Source organism: Pundamilia nyererei, unplaced genomic scaffold (assembly GCF_000239375.1).
Source record: "Pundamilia nyererei isolate P.nyererei 1_Seehausen unplaced genomic scaffold, PunNye1.0 scaffold00024, whole genome shotgun sequence".
NCBI classification, from domain to species: Eukaryota; Metazoa; Chordata; class Actinopteri; order Cichliformes; family Cichlidae; genus Pundamilia; species Pundamilia nyererei.
This window is the reverse complement of record NW_005187425.1, coordinates 3,135,984-3,152,838: the sequence shown is the minus strand read 5'-3', so window position 1 is coordinate 3,152,838 and position 16,855 is coordinate 3,135,984. Positions and strand designations below refer to the sequence as shown.

The window sequence follows — 16,855 nt, the reverse complement described above, 5'->3', positions numbered from 1 at the left end:
ACACACACACACACACACACACACACACACACACACACACACACAATGAACTGTTTTCTCTCTCCCCCCTCCTCTCTCTCATTCCATCCCCTCAGCTTGATGACTTTTCCATGAAAGGCTTTTTCATTAATCCTACCTCAGGGAACCGGTGCTCTCCAACCACACACACAAACACACACACCATGTACACACACACAAACACTCTTGCATGCACAACATACACATAGACCTCCCTCCATGGGTCACTTTGATGTATCAACGCACTTGCAGACTAAACACAAAATTAGGTTTGAGTTCTTTATGCCCCCTAAAATGCAACATATACAAAGGCGCACACACACACACAGACGTAGACACATACAAAACACACCCACCCATCAACGCAGACACGCAGAGGCCATTAATTAGTGTGTGCAAATAAACAGTAGTAAGGGAAAGGGAAGCGGCTGCAGTAAAAACCAACCACGGTCTTTTGGTCTCTGTGTATTTTATTTCCCCCCACTGATGTTCACTACTGCGTTTGTGTGTGTTTGCGCGCATCTGTTTGTGTGTGTGTGTGTGTGTGTGCATGTGTGTCTGTGTGTGTGTATTCATTTAAGGTGTTTCAACATCAGTTGCGGTGGAACTGTTACTTTACCTTCAAACCTGAGACCTAAAAATACATTTCCTGCTTTTGTTAAGCCCAGTATGCTGCTCTATAAGGACTGCAAAAGAATATTGTTTGTAATTTGAATGCGCCCCCCACCTCCACAAAAACTGCACATACTCCCACACAAACACACGTGCATGCGCACACGCGCACACAAAACACATACTTACAACTTTATCCCACTCACACATCCCTGCTGTATGTCTTTCATGTCGTGTGCGTGGGTATGCGAATCTACCTGAGTGTGTCTGCATGCTTGTGTGCGTCTCTCACTGTCTGTGTCCCCCGTGTGTGTGTGTGTGTGTGTGTGTGTGATAGTGTGAGATATCTGATGTCAGCTGTCACATCCCAGTCGGTCTGGGCCCATAATAAGAGACAATAATAACAACTCATTAAAACCGAGGGCAGGAACTGTGGAGCTCATCGGCTCATCAAATTAACCTTTGAACACTTCATACACACGCGCGCGCACTCACACAAACCCATACACGACCCCGCACATGCACACACTCACATTCCGATGTGCACGCACACGCACGCCCACACACACACTCACAATCTACCTGTTTTTCTCCCACAGTTAGTGACTACACAATCTTTCTCTCTGTCTTTTTGTCTCTCTCCGTCTCCCCCCTTCTCAGCCAGTGGGTGTGTCAACAGGGGATTGGTCCTTTCTGCTGTGTAATTGATGAATTATATGCAATATGCAAATGAGGCGCCATTAATCTCCTGACTGACAGCTTCGTTTATGGGGCCTTAATGACGGCTGGATTAGATTCTAATTAAAATCTGCTCAAAGACACCCCACGCTAGGAAGCTGCTGCTGCTAGTCTATCTCTCCCCCCCCCCCCCCTTTTTTTTTTTACTCTTTCCCACCTTTTCTTACAATTTCAAACTCTCCCTTTTATTCACCTTTTCCTCTCGCTTTACACTCCTTGTCTTGCATCAACTTTTCAACTGTTCTCTCTGTTTCTTCAGCGCTCGGTCACTCCGTCTTCATCTCCTCTTGTTCCCCTCGCTCTGTCTCGCACTTGCCCACAGACTCATGTTATGTCAGGTTGCTATGAAAGGAGATGAGGTACGCTGGTTGTCATTAAGCCTGATGTGGCCCGTGTCATTTCCCCTGTCAGGACATTCACACCGTTTAGTCAGAGCCAAAGTGATGCCTGACAGCTTTTCACATACTTCCTCTAAGATTGATTGAGCATGCCCGGCTCAATCAAACCGCACACCCGCGCACACAAGACAAGAATCCATGTGAATCTGCTTGTAGTCAGTGTTTATTGAGGAAAAATTGTGGCACGGCGGGGAAAGAGGACTGAATGAAGGAAGGATTGAAGGAAAGAGGAGGCGAGCAAACACATTTAATAAGCAAACAAATGAATGAGTAAGCTGAACAGTAATGAGGTGCTTTATTGATGCCATAGGGAAACTCGTTTTTTGCTTGCTCGTATCCACAGGGAGGTCAGATTTGCTGTACAGCAGCCTTCCTGGAACCGGTCGGGTTTCAGTGTTTTGCTTGTTGACACTTCAGCAGGATCAGAGGTTTACAGGCTGAAGGACACTTTCTTTAACCGGGCCACCCATCTCAGTCTCGGCATGAAAAAGTGACTAAGTGGGTAAAGTATTAAACTGCCTAATTATTAATGCATGCTTGTGTTTTCCGCCTGCAGTTCAAGGCCTGGACGACCGCCCAAGAGGCTGCAGAGTGCGACAGAGGGCGGGACTCACCACATGCTGTCTCACAGTGGTCTGATGCATGCTGGGATTATACCTCCTGCAGGTGACCACCCAGACCTACACACACACACAAACACATAAATCGAGCATATTTTCTGAAGAAACAATATCACAACAGTACATGAGCACAGTAAACTATTATGACAGTGTGTGTCTTAAATTACCAGTATGGCATCATGTGTAGTGCAGGGCATGTTCTTAAAAGAGTATAGGAAAGAAGCAAGTTTTGTTTTACACATATCACAATAAATTTCTTATTAAATTTTGACTTTCACCTTGTTTAACTGGCTGTGATAGTTTAATAATCAATATTTTCAGGTTCTGGTATTTTGTGTTTTCTCAATAATTTTTTGTCTACAGTAAGCGACTCACAAACGATCCCGATGTGTGCCCTTAGTCGGCATATTGATGTAAAAAAGCTGCTGCACGTAGAAAAAAGATGATTTGTTTAAGCAGGACAATCAGAGGAGGAGTACATATGTAGTGCAGTTAAATAATCGTCAATAAAGACGAATGAACAGTTGGTCCAACCACCTGGTCTTTCAGGAACAGAAATGGAACAGAAATAGAAAGGAAGGCACATTTATTAATTTAAAAAAGTGAAAAAAATGTAATTACTGACACGTATGAAGTTGCAGTGCAATGTTTAAATGTGGGGAAACATTTTGAATAAATGAAAATGCACTTATCAAAATAATATTTTATTTAATGTATATATATTAATTTGATTTTAATGCAAATAATATCTATAATCAGCTTTTTTAAGGTTTGTTCACATAGTTTCATGTATTTCAAGATTGACTATTTAATATGGTGAGAAAATTACTTTAGTATAGCTGTTACTTATAAAGACATTAACATTTAAGTAAACAAAACTAATATTAAAGTTTAATAATGGAAACATCTGTGATTGTATTCCATATTCGAGAAGTAAAGGAGAAAGCCTGTGTAATCACCCCTTTACACAATTTTTTCTGATGTCAGGGTTCACCAGACAAATCCCTCCTAGTGACACGTTGTTGCTTCAGACAAGAGTAGCGGTTAGCAAAGTTCAAAAACTGTTCTTGCTTCAGCTTTCAGAGTGAAAGCAGTGATCTGGCAGCCAGCTGAGTTACCCCATCAGTTTAAAAAAAAAAAAAAAAGAACAGGTTGCTTATGCAGAATGGGGCGGGTTTCACCGCTTTTCCAAGCAGACCCCCGTGATGGCACATTTTACCCCTCATCAATAGTATGCGGAGGTGGGGTTCGGGGAGGTGACCGCTGTGTTGATTAATAAAATTAGCATACGCACTGCTGACATATGAGAAACAACTCATAACTTGTAAGCTTGGTCTTTTTTTCTTGAATTATAAGTACAGCGTTCCCTGTTAAGCCCTCTGTTGAACTGGGTTAGAATCATAATCTCTAAAAGCTCTGAAACCTCTTTGAAATTCATTTTATAATTGAAGTGAGGATGTGTTTAGCTTGGTACTGTAAACCTTTAAGTTCTTATTGTGTAAAGGAGACTTTAAATCGTTATTTGTGCTTTTCAGTATGAGTTAGAATTTATGATCAATTTGAAGTGTTTGCACATCTGGCACTTAAACTTTTACAATCTGAAGCTGCATGTTACATTTATATTCTGACTTTCTATGAGCAGTCTGCTAAAGGCCATGGCGCTGCTTGTTTTAGTCACGGTTTTGTGTTTGAGTCCCTTTTGTAGTCTGTGTGTGTTTGTGTGTGTGTGTGTGTTGCAAAGAGAAAGGGAGAAAAGTAATTGTTGGCACCTCACCGCTCTCAAAGTTGCCCTTGGCTTTGTGCTCTTCACTGCAACCTGATCTTTTCATTCCCCGCCTCAAAAGAAGCCATTTTCTATTAGCCTCCGCTTCCTCTCACTGTTCAAAGGTGCTTGAGTGTGTATGTGTATTTGCGCGCGTGTGTGTGTGCGTTGTGTCTGCGCGAGCGTTCAAGAGCATCTTTCTCAGTGGGAAAAAAAGAGTCTTTTTCCACCAAAGGAGAGGGCACGGCGGCAATGTCAGTGCTACTGATTAGAACTGGCCACATGAGAGGGGAGAAGGAGACAGAGAGAGGGAGGACATTTGAGCGTAAAAGGCAGGGGAAAATCTTTGATGTGATCCTCCTTAGTCTCTTTTTCTCGCCCTCGTGTACTCGCGCACACACACATGCAGCACAGTGGCTTATGTCCCGCTGTGATGCTGACATTTGAAAAGGTAACGTAAGGAGAGGGGATGGGAGGAGAGAAGGGGAGAGGGCAGGAGAGAGAAGAAGAGGAGACGAGAAGAAAAAGGAACGATTTTGTTGTGGCTGTCGACGTCTTCAGCTGTTCACCTCAGACACCCGCCGTCTGATGGGAGCGTAGAAAACCACTCAGCAGTTCAGTTTGTTGCAAATGTTTAGACGTATTGAAGACCAGGAAATTAAGACTTACGGTCTGTTTGTGTTTCCTCTGCTGTGTTTGCACAGTTGTGTGGTTTGTCTGAACTTTAATAATTCAACGTGTTTGACTGTGTTAGCACAAGACATATTTAATTTTCTATTTTACAGGGTGATCTGAGGGTCAAACTACCTTCTGGGGTTCAACGCACAAATTAAAACATGGCTCGCATTTTTTCACTCTCTATTACACATTATCCAAAAGTGCACAACCCCCATTAGAAAGTATCTTCACTTTTTGCCTTGTGCGTCTAATTCGTACCGATAACGAAGTTCTCTCTGGATGAAAGGTGGAGCTGCTGCTGCCGCTGCTGAGTGTTATCCTGTGCTCTGTGCTGTGGGATGTGATATCCCTGTGTGGGAGAGATGAATGTCTTGGCTTGTTCCTATCACTGCTGATTCCCTGGCAGACTAAATGGCCAGTGCAGCGGTGCAGTCAGAATGAATGGCTGGCCCCTGTCCTCCTATGACAACCTCCTGCCTACCTACTGCTCTAATCCTCCACCGGGGGCCATTGATCTGGCTCTTATTGATTCTTTTTCTTTCTTTCTTTCCCTCTTTTTCTTCATCTCTGTATCTGTCTCTGTCTCTCTCTCTTAGATCTCTCTGCCCTGGCCAAAAAGATCAAACTGGAGGCGATGGCCGGTTACCACAGCAACCAACAACATGGCGGGCGAAACGGAGAAAACGGCGACCACAACCCCGGACTGGGTGAGTCTCATCCTTTTTTTTTTGGTACGTGCATATGTGAGTGTGTGAGTGTTATGTTAATCATGACCCGCATAACACTGTTGAACACATCTGTGATGCCAAGTCAATACAACTTGAGCAGCTGTGTTTATGAACCAGGCTGATTAAAACCAGGATGTGACATCACCTCTGCAGCCTGTATGTTTCCTTTGAGAGACAGAAAAACAAACAACAGCAGCAAGATCTTGAGATGAAATTCAAAAAAGGATATCTGGGTGAGGTAATCCAAACAAATATATAAACACATCTATATAAATTACTGCTTCTGTGGTGTTTTTTCCCAGCTTGTAATAATTGACTATAAGGCTGAATATTTTCTCCAGCTTGGATTAGTTTGCATATTTGTGGTACTCAATAAGATTCAGGAATCATTTCCTGAAAAACGCAGTTGGTCATCTGCTCTGTGGCCTCAAAACATTGCCGGCAAGTCATTAGTACTTATTAGTCATCCCAACGAGAGAGTGTCGACTCAGACCAGCTTTGTTAGTCACACTTGTTTGCCATAAGGAGAGAAATTAAATCAGGATTTTTCTGGAAAAAGTCTTGCCTTTCAGAGCTGACAAAGGAGTGTGCTCTCATTTACAGTTTGCCCCTGGAAAGCAAAGAATCACCTTCTCTTTTTTTTTTAATCGAATCCCTGTTGGCTGCTCATTACATGTTCAGATATTCTCCTATTTTAGTCATATGTTAGAAAAGCCCGTTCCCTTCACAGTGCCCATCCCTGGCTTTGCAGCGAGGGAGAGCAGCCAGCAGATCTGGAGCATCGGTGCACGGTAGTAAGCACACGGGGATGATAGAGAGATGAATAAGATGAGAGGCTGAAGCCAAATCAATAGTCTTCTCTCTAATTCACTATCCTGAATGCAAACGACAAACGCTGGACAATCGATGGCGGGACGGGCACTAGCACGCGCGTGTGCGCACACACACAAACCCCCCCACCACCACACACACACACACACACTCACACACTGTTATCGACAGGTTAAAGCGACATCAGTGTGTTTAGACAGATGACTGGGCTTATGGAGGTCTGTGTGGAATATGCTATCAGCCAGACACACAAACACACACACACTTAACATGTGGAGCACAGCACAAGGCTTTAGGACAGAAATGTCCTAAAAAATGTCCTTACAGTTAAATCACTGTATGTTTAAACCCATTATTACCTTTTTCTTTCTTTTTTTGCTTTGTGTGTACGGTGCTTGTGTCTGTAAACAATCCCAACATTAAGCATTGTTTACCATTGTATACACTCACTTACAACTGCCTGCATCTGTGCACAGTTAGATGGCATGGTTACCACCAGCCATTATAAACCTGTAAAGCTTAATCACTGTTAATGATAGAGTCAAGTGGAAACACACACACTCTCTCACACACACACACACAAACAGCACAGGCATACATACACACATAAGCACAATGTGTTTTTTCCATACCGCCACCCACTGCCTTATGGGAAGGATAGGCCCCTACCAGAGCTTTAACCACTACAAAGGCAATCTCAGATTACACACACGCACACACTCACAAATGCTGAGTGTGACACCTTATGGGCTGGGGAAGAGCAGGGAGCAGCCATTTCTGCATTTAACAAGATCTTCTGGGAAATTTACAGTAACTGTGTGTTTACAGTAATGGTTTGTTTGGATAAACATAAGAGAGGCACTTTGACTTTTGATGTTTTTAATGAAACATAAGAGAAAGTGATGGGAGGGCAGAGAGAGTGGAGAGGGGGGGATAAAACAGAGTTAGGATGAGGGATAGAAAAATGAAATTTATGGAGGCAGGTGGAATTGGAGTTGAGGTTGAGGGGGGTGACAAAAGTGGAGCGCTGGTTTCAAACCAAGGCTTAATATTTAGAGTTGGCTCATAGTTGATTGTTGGAGCATCTGGTTATTCAGCTCCATTCAGACAGATCTTTTGTTTGGATTGGTTTCTGCTTTGGGCAAGTGAGAGACTAATCTGCCAAATGCACAAAGCACTGCACATATGTCCAGCGAGCCCAACTCATAAAGTCAACGCCTCGCCCTTTATTTCTTAGTTTGCCTTTTCCCCTTCTTTCATTCTCTCCCTTTTTCTTTCTTCCCTTTTCTCTCTTTATTTGTTCTATTTCATCTCTCTTCTTTGGATAGCCTTTTTTTGTTTCCATGCACTCGTTCTATTATTTGTGACAATTGTGCGGAATAGAGTCCAAGATTTTTTCCTTTGTGTTTATAATTACCCAGCGTGCATTGCTGGCCCAGCACCAGGACTGCCATCAGCTTCTTTTGTTCCACTTCCTCCCTGTGTTTCTTTTGTTTTTGTTTTTCCTTTTATTAAATGATAAATATTTATGTCATTTTCTACCCCTCCCCCCCAACAGGATTGTTTGCTTCATGAATAGAAGGACTGCAACAACCCACTAGGGTGCTGTGGAGAGGAAGGATTTTCTTTAAAGATAGTGGATGCTTGTCTTAAAGAGAAGAGCGCGAACGACAGATTGGCCGAGATAATAGGAGTTTAGTTTCAACTGCTGAAAACGTGTTAATTTATGGTAAAGAACACCGGGGTGCTAACAGAAAAGTTATGTGTTTTTCCCTTGACTCCAGCAGGGCTGAATTTGTAGGTTTCTTAGCGCTCAGAAAAAATCTTGAGGCCATCAAAGCCTTTGAGAAACAGCCGTGTCTTCCTCTACTCTGTTGCCTTTTCTTCCTTTCGACATTTTTTTCACACACATTTTCAAGTTGTGATTTAGAAGCAGAGCAGTCATCCAGGTAATACAACAAAGAGGAATGACGCTGGTTTTCAGATTTATTTCTTGTCATGAGAGATGCTGTGCATTTTCAGTTCAGTAAACGACATTGGGCCGAACAGAGGAAAGCCTTTTAAGATGTGATGGGTAAAAAAAATAAAACAAACACAGCTGAAGGTAAAACGAAAGAAGCCCCACATTTATGACGAGCCAGCCTGGTCTGACTTATGAAAACCAACTGACTGTCTTACTCCATCTTGTTCTCCTTCTTTTTTTTATTCTTTTCTACTCCAGTTCTTGAGCAGTTGCCCTTCATGATGATGTCACATCCTCTGATCCCTGCCAGCCTGGCGCCAGCCTCCGTTTCCATGGCGATGGGCCAGATGAACCGACAGAGCATGCTGGCCAGCATGGCCAACGTGGCGCATCTCCACGCCAACCCCCCTGCCAGGGCTCCCACCTCCGTCATTAAGGTGAACTCAGAGGCCCATCAGCCCGGTGGATCTGACCACGAGCCAGTAATCGCCTGAGTCCGCGTGATGCTCAGGGAAGAAATCAGAGTTTAAGATTTACATCGAAATGTTGTTTCAAAACAAAACATTTGCTAAAACAAATTTCTCCCAACGTTTAACATCCAAAGAAATAGTTCTTATCTCTACATCTTCTAAATGATTCAATCTCTCTATCCTTTACGTGCAAAATTAGGAATCAAGTTATGGATCGCTACCAGAATATAATTAGTCGTTTCTTGGCTTCAGGTCAATCCAATATCTATTTATGCATTTTTCAGATGTGCTGCATACCAACAGAAAATGCAATCCTCTTCGCCAAGTTGATGACTTTGCTTAAAAATAAACCGCTATGTATAATTAAAGAAATTGAACCTGTTAAAATAAATTAGAGTTTGAAGAGACACATAAAACACATCAAATTAACAAATCACTCAGTTTTCCCAGTGTCTCATCTCATAATGTTATTAAGTATGGTTTTGATGATTGGTTAGGATGGCTTAAAAGACCTGAAAGTAGATTTCTGGATTCTCGTTTTTGTAAAGTTTGATTTTTGTGAGCTTTGTGTGTCTTTTTATTATCCATAATTTCAGTTGAATTGAGTTGTGACCGTGTGCCACTTTGGTGCTTCTTAGGAGCGAATGCGTGACAGCCCCTCCCCATCTCCCTCACTGGAGGAAGCTCAGCTGTCGTCCAATCACAGCAGCAGTGTGTCAAGTTCACCATCTCACACAGAACGCACTGCAGAAACTACACGTATGTACTCACTTGTGTACGCACAGTATTGTGGCAGGTTCAATCTGATCAAAAATACATACATACATATATTATTTATATTTTATTTTCTTAGCTATAACAGGAGCTATAAGTCCGTTAATAACCTTTTTGCGTTGTATGTTTTCTCCCCAGATCCGCTCCATGACGGCCTGTCGTCAAGTCACAGTGTGTTGGGTCATTCTCCTGGTTTGGTGCAGGGGGGCAGAGATACAGATGGGACTTCAGTGGAATACAACAAGGAGAACAAGAGGAGCCACTCTGACAGAGGTAAGACAGTCAGCGCTTGAAGTTCCAAAATCTTAAAGAGGTGTGTGTGTGTTGACCTCACTGCAAAGGTCAATTTATAACTGCTTTCTGAGAATATATTGTATAGTTAGTCATTAGTCATTTAATAATGCTTACTGATTATTTCTCAGACAGATGAATTGCCTTTGAAACAGGTCTGTCAATGCAGAACAGCAAGCATTCAGTTTCCTTGCAGTTCACCTTCATCCACAGCACATTGTTATTTAAAGGCGATTTAAACACCTCCGTCACCTATCTGAGAGTTTCTCATTAATTATTTATTTTTAAAGAAAGAGGGTTCAACAAGAAAGAAATCAGTATATCAGTAACAGGTCAATGAGCATTCACCGTCTTACCCTTTCTCTCTACTTTCTCTCCTTCTTGCTGTCAGTGGCCCCCAGGCTCCCTGCGGGGAGCAAAGACAAATAATTCTGCAAAACAGGACTCCATTAGACCAGGAAGCGGTGTTACATTAGCAAGCCATTTGCTAGGCCGCGGTCTAACGAGCCAGGCGGCCTCCCGCGCTCTCAGCTGGACCTCATCTGCATAACGACTGCCTCCCTGTCGTTAGGGCCTGCGTTGCCACGGCGCTGCAACGTCAGTTGTTTGGTTCTCTCTGTCAGGGAGGTTTGCATTAGCTTAATGAGGACTGCTCAAGGACAAACAGTCAGCAGAAATCTACTGCGAGAGAAAAAGAGAGAGAGACTGTTTGTATGCGAGTTTGTACGTGTGTGCGTGCATGTAAATGTATTCTAATACGGAATCGCATTATTCAGTAATTGAATCTAAAAATCACAAAGGCCTCCCAGGTACGGTTTCTGATGCTGTCAGGTGTCTGACAGTATTGACAAAGCAGCGAGGGCACCAACAACGTGAACGCCATGCATCACACGTTGCATTTATGTGATTGATTTTCAATTGATTTTCCTGCATGCAAATGAAACGCATGTGCATTTACTGGATTGCAAACTTTTGTGCTTGACCTAGAACATCACAGGATAGGCTTTATCGTGGATTGAGCAGAGTTTCAAAGAGCACTTCAGCGCTGTCATTCTGTCAATCCATTGTATGATAATCTGCGAGTGTGTGTATGCGAGTCCGTTTTTGGCTGTGTGTGCTGTTTTACTGGTCTTTGAACAACGTATCCATGCAGCAAAGATCAGAGGCCATCCCTGACACCTCACTCCCATTAACCAAACATCAGCAAAATTTTATTCTCTCACTGTCTCTCTCTTTCGCTCCCCCCACTCCCCCTTTTTTCCCTCTTCCGCTGACTGGCAGTCTTCACGTGGTGAAGTTCATTAGCCCTGGGGACGGGTGGGAGAAGAGTAAGAGAGACGGGGGGGGGAAAGAGAAAAACAGACAGTGACCTTGGTTAGAGAGATGGGTAAATGATCAAACAAGCTGGCAGCTGTGTCTGTGTGTGTATGTGTATGCCAGACCTGTGTGCGAGTGTGAGGTAAAGTAGGCGTAAAACTGTAACTCAATAAAGGATCAGTCACATCCAAGGAGCCTGGGGAGCCCACGCTGCTGACTGCGCACTTCAGCAGCTTCGAATATGTGTGTGTGTGCGTCTGTATGAGAGCCACAGGAGTGTAGTTGGATGCCCTCCGCTGAGCTCGCCAGCACCTGCTAATTACCTTTCTCTACAGAGCAATGCTTTTAGCAAGAAAGAGGGAGAAAGGGGGGGGGGGGGGGTATTGCTTCTCATCTGTGAAACACCTTGAATGTGACAGTTGCCAAGACGTGAGGCCGAGGCAGTGTGGGGAAGGTGGGTGGATTTGGAGCAGAAGATGCTGTGGTCAGCTAAGTGGAGAAAACACTGTCATTTGTCACAGACAGAGAAAACTGCCAGATATCACATCGCACGTTCACACTCGTCTCTGCTCCAATAACTGCCGAACTCCCAGGACGTCTTCGTCCTCGGCGGCTCTGAAGACAGTAGACGCATAAACTGAGCAACTGCCTGATGCAAGGGGGAAAAAAAACATGCAGGAAATGGCTAATCTTCATCTCCCTCTCTGTCACGAATAGGGTACACGCAGTTCTCAGGTTTACAAACAGATGGTCATCCATAATGCAGGTTCTTAGCTGGTTTTATGGGAGATGTCAAGCTGTGGTGCATTATCAATAGGCAGACTGCCATCTAATAAAGGGTAACCACATTTTTAAAACCCCAAACCAGGACGTTTGTGCATGTGTGCACGAACTTGCACGCAGTAATTAGTGTAAACACCTATTTGCTGTTGGGCTTGATGTGTTTACAAGAAATTAAGTAAATTATATTAGTAAGCTAGAAATTTCTGTGCTTTGATTACATATTGTCGCAAGAATGAAGATCTTTTTTGCTGATTTTAAACAAACATTAACCAAGATATACTATACTAATAGGATTGAAGCACACACTTGATAAAAGAGACAGTTGTCAGACAAATTACTAACACAGTAAGTATTGTCAAATATGCATACCACTTTTCAAAGGTTTGCTCTTTTGGAAGGAGAATAGATGTTAAAAAAACAAACAGTGCCTAGACCACAAAATACATTTGGAAGCTCAAGAAAATCGAATCGATTTTTATACGTGTACATTATTTAAATCACTCCTTCTTTGCAGGAGGCTTTCAGCTGAAGTGTTTTGCTTTTATAATCTATATGAAATACGCTTTGTCAACTTGTATTTAAAATTATCAACTATCAAGATCCACTTTCTAGCTTTTTCCAGAGCTCTCTATTGTCTCTTAGTGGATGAAGAATATATTAGAGTAAATGACGTACCAGTTATCATGATAAATATAAATGTGTAAATTGAAAGTCTCATACACTTATAGCCTTATCTTTGTTTTCTCAAAGTGGTATTTACCACGGTCAGTAATTTACTTTTCTTGCTCTAATAATTTTGTTATTGATCCTTACTTCACATAATGAAGTGATGGCACCCCTGTGTGTGATTCCTTAAGAGTCTGTGTGAAGGTGAAAGCCATGGGCTCACTGTGGTAAACTGATTCAGTCAGATGTGCATCAGCCTTACAGACTAGACATCAAACTGTCTCTCTTGCCTCCAGATAACACCTCCTTGGCCGCTCAGACGACCAGGGAGAGCTGTGATAGACAAGTCTACCAGAAACCCCCATCAAGCAGGGAGGGCTGTGAGAGGGTTTCTTACCCGGCAGGACAGAAGCTCCCAGCAGGTCTTCACCACACTCCCTTCATCTTCCCGGAAGGCTTGTCCTCCATAGAGACCCTGCTCACGAACATCCAGGTGAGGCTCTGCCGGGCTTTATTGTTATTATTATACCCCAAGATGAATAGGAAGAGAGATGAGCCACTCTTTGGGATTTCCTGAAATGGTAAATAGTAGACATTTAGGATATGCCGTAATTCAGATGGGCGTGTGCTGACCTGCTTCTCAGATTATACATCTTTGTTATAGTATAGTCACAATGAAAGCCCTCTCTGGTTGGGTTTTCACAGGGAGAAAATAAATAACCCATCTGACCCTGAAGTGATGGCAGTTAAAAGACCAGCATTTTTTCCCACTCGGTAATCCTAACCGAATGTGATGACAGACAAAGATTTGCCCCTAAAAAAGATTAATTGTGATTGTTATACTTTTACAATTAGGAGACTTTTTATGTTAACATGAAATGTTCAGAAACACCGTCTTTTTCAATTTGTATTAGTAAGGTTCAGCTGGTAAAGGGTTTACTTTTTTAATGTTGGTGTAACCTGTTGCTGTGTGTCTGTGTGTCTCCAAGCAGGGTCTACTGAGAGTTGCCATAGAGAATGCCAGGGCGCAGGAGAAGCAGGACCAGCTGGAGAGGACAGAGTTGAAGATGGAGCTGGTCCGAGAGCGGGAGCTCAGAGAGACCTTGGAGAGACAGCTTAGCATGGAACAGAAAAACAGAGGTAGGCTGCTCCACATACAGATGAGTTAGAAACAAATGTCAGTGCTAACTCGAGATTTTGTCTCTGGAAATTATTCTAGTTGGCAAGTGTTGATTGGAGTGTTACATTTGGCCCTCGTGAATTTATTAACTCTGGCACGGTGTGGATTTTGCTGTCGAAACACTGACAAAATCGGCCGTGCAGCTAAACAAGAGTGGTCTAATCCACTTGTAAAGCTGACAGGACGTCCATTATTGGGAAAATCAGATAAGGAAGTGAGGACACCTACTGTATATTACCCCTCAAGGCATCTGCAGAGGTGAATTAGACTAAAGTTGGCAGTCTGCTACAAACTAAATCAAGTTTGGCAAGTTTACAAAAGCTGTCGTATACGGCACGGTCAGACAAAATTCCAATCAAGGACAGTTTGGTTGATGAGGACACACCAGGTGGGGAAGCATGCAACTTGTGGTGGAAAATGACCACAAAACACAAAAACTAAAACAGCCGCGTGATGTTGCTTACCTGTTGCAGGGGTTTTTGAGCAAATGCAGAGTTTGCTATACTTTAATAGCATGTTGACCTCACTTACTAAGGTCAAAGTGTCATCAGAGCTTTTGTTGCAAATATCCACCAAGGTCAGAAAGCATCCAACACTGCATGCAAGTCAAGCATTAAAAAAAAGCACCTAAATATTTTGATTGCAAAGTTTGAACTTTTCTGACATCCTTTCACACTCTTGGCCGTCTGCTTGTTCCTTTCTTCCTCTCCTTTTTTTAAGTTCTTATCCAGAAGCGCCTGAAGAAGGAAAAGAGGAGTAAAAGGAGACTACAGGAGGCCCTGGAGGAGGAGGTGAAACTCCGTGATCAGGCAGAGCACAGTCTCCTGCACACTGCCAACACACACACAGGTACAGAAACGGTTTTGACTCAGAATTTATTTAAGTGACTAAATCCTTCGTAATTCTTCTTTTCATATCTAATATTGCCCAAGCCTTCACTACGGTGTAGCCTTGACTGTTCATTAGCCTCTAATTAAGTGTCTTTATTAATTAATGGCCAAGCTACAGGCCATCAATCATCAGCAGCCCCTCCCCACACAGAGCCTGTGACCCAGGACTCGGATGGGAACAACCACGATGACAGCAGGGTGGACACTAAGGCAACAGTACAAGGTACAAGTGTCCAGATAACGAAGGCAGCTTTCTCAGTATGTAGAGGTGAAAACAGGCGTCACATTGTGATTAAAAAAAATTGTGGTAAAAATGCTGCACAAAAGCTGTCACTGCTGTAATGTTCTGCCACCAAAAGACAACTTAAATGTGATTAATACAGGAAATGCAAACAGTCTCTTTTGGTAGAAACGCACTAAACTTTAAACTTTAAACAAGTGGGGACTAATTGATTTAATATTAATGGCTAAAAACTGACGTAATGTTCCCAAAAAATACATATACGTAGTGGCAGGAATTTATTTAGCAGCTATCGACCAAGCTGGGGAAGGAGATTTCTTTATTTCACCTACTCACTGCTTTTGATGCTTAACTGACCGGTCTACTGGAAGAGTTTTCAAAGATTTCACAGGGAGACCACTCCTGAGAAATTGAACAAAATGAAATGAAGCATGAGACAGTTTTCTGAGGTTGCCGGTTTAATGGAGACAGGCATTTAATATATTTATTTTGCCACCTTTATTGTCTTCATAGGGATAGATTAATGAGAAAATCCCACATGTAACATCTTAAACAGACAGAAAAAGAAATGGCCATGATCTCTAACTCGGCCTCATCAAAAGAGTGCATGGTTTCAGCCCACCTCTGCTCCGCGCTGTGCCAAGACCGCCATACCAAACAGCGTGCTTGTTCAAAAGCAATTTTTAATTGAATGTCAGTGAAGCAAGAAGAGAACTGGCCACTAATTAATGGCTGTCTTAATTGTCCTCATGACGAGTTTGTTTGGACATCATTTGCATAATTAACACCCAGTAATAAATCATTTAAAGGGGAATTGTCTGTCAGACAGCAGGGCAGGATGTGCTTCCTTTGTGCCAGGAAGTTTTATCGCCAAAAATGGAGATCAGCGGCAGAAAAACACTTTCAACTGAGCCTTAATAATGTTCTTTTGTTAATGATCTTTGCTTGTGGCTCTATAGGACCTTCTCGATATTGAAATTAGTGAATGAATTGGATCCAGCACCGTGCCTTTTACTGTTAGAATAATGCTTGTCTCCCCTGAAATTGACAAATGTTATTGTGCTGAAATTTTATTCATTATCGTTTTTATTGTTTCAGAGGGGAGAGTGTTTCTGCAAACCACTGGGATGTACTGAAGAGGATGGATGGATGGATGGATGGATGGATGGATGGATGGACGGACGGACGGACGGATGGATGGACAGAGTAATGAAAATTCTTCATTCATGGGAAATACAATCGACAGGCATGCTCAGTCGCGCAGTGGCATCTCCACATCCCCAAGAGGACCCCTTCCTACATTTTCAAGAGTGACATTTGAACTTTCTCATTGTTCTCTTGTTTAATTTATTGCATTTATCACCAAATTCTAGTGGGAAAAGTACTGATGTTGTGTTTGACTGTGTTTCTTTCAATCAAGGTTTTTAGATCCTAGACGAAAATGACCATAGTTGTTTTTTTTGTCAGTGCTGTTTATCTCGACACAAGTGATCGATATAACTTGTAACAGAGTTGTGTACATATATATAGTCATCATTTTTGTTATCGCTATCAGGAAGAAAAAAAAACTCATAATGGCATGTTGTACAGTCAGGAAATGACTTGTATTGTGTATGTTATGCAGTAGTGCAGTTTGACAATACAAACAATACAAATCCTTTTTATTAAATTGTGTCACTGTTTCTTTCTTTATTTTACTAGTGTAGTCTCTGATGACATTTTTCATTTTGTTTGTCTTCATTTCTAATTTATGGATTTATATTAAACTTTTTGTAAAAAGTTGCCTGAGTGGAGGAAGAGATGGTCCATGTGTATTATGCATTGTGAGGGTATGGAGAGGGACGTGGCATTGATTCTTGCTCCATCCTTAAAACCTTCCACGCAAGTATTGATGG

At 42.5% G+C, this 16,855-nt stretch overlaps 1 protein-coding gene across 2 annotated transcripts in view; it reads left to right on the top strand.

The window, feature by feature from the left end:
• Nucleotides 1-16,613, top strand: part of dachc (dachshund c) — a 22,158-nt gene extending 5,545 nt beyond the window's left edge. Inside the window, exons 2-11 of one of the 2 annotated variants that reach the window (XM_005727402.1) lie at nt 2,323-2,432; nt 5,423-5,533; nt 8,607-8,785; nt 9,457-9,577; nt 9,731-9,865; nt 12,946-13,142; nt 13,642-13,789; nt 14,550-14,678; nt 14,832-14,942; nt 16,059-16,613. In XM_005727402.1, the coding sequence (XP_005727459.1) occupies nt 2,323-2,432; nt 5,423-5,533; nt 8,607-8,785; nt 9,457-9,577; nt 9,731-9,865; nt 12,946-13,142; nt 13,642-13,789; nt 14,550-14,678; nt 14,832-14,942; nt 16,059-16,096 (1,279 nt within the window). In that variant the 3' untranslated portion in view covers nt 16,097-16,613. Of the gene's footprint in view, nt 1-2,322; nt 2,433-5,422; nt 5,534-8,606; nt 8,786-9,456; nt 9,578-9,730; nt 9,866-12,945; nt 13,143-13,638; nt 13,790-14,549; nt 14,679-14,831; nt 14,943-16,058 lie in introns of both variants that reach the window. The other variant, XM_005727401.1, reaches the window with a different exon arrangement.
• Nucleotides 16,614-16,855: the final 242 nt, after the last annotated feature.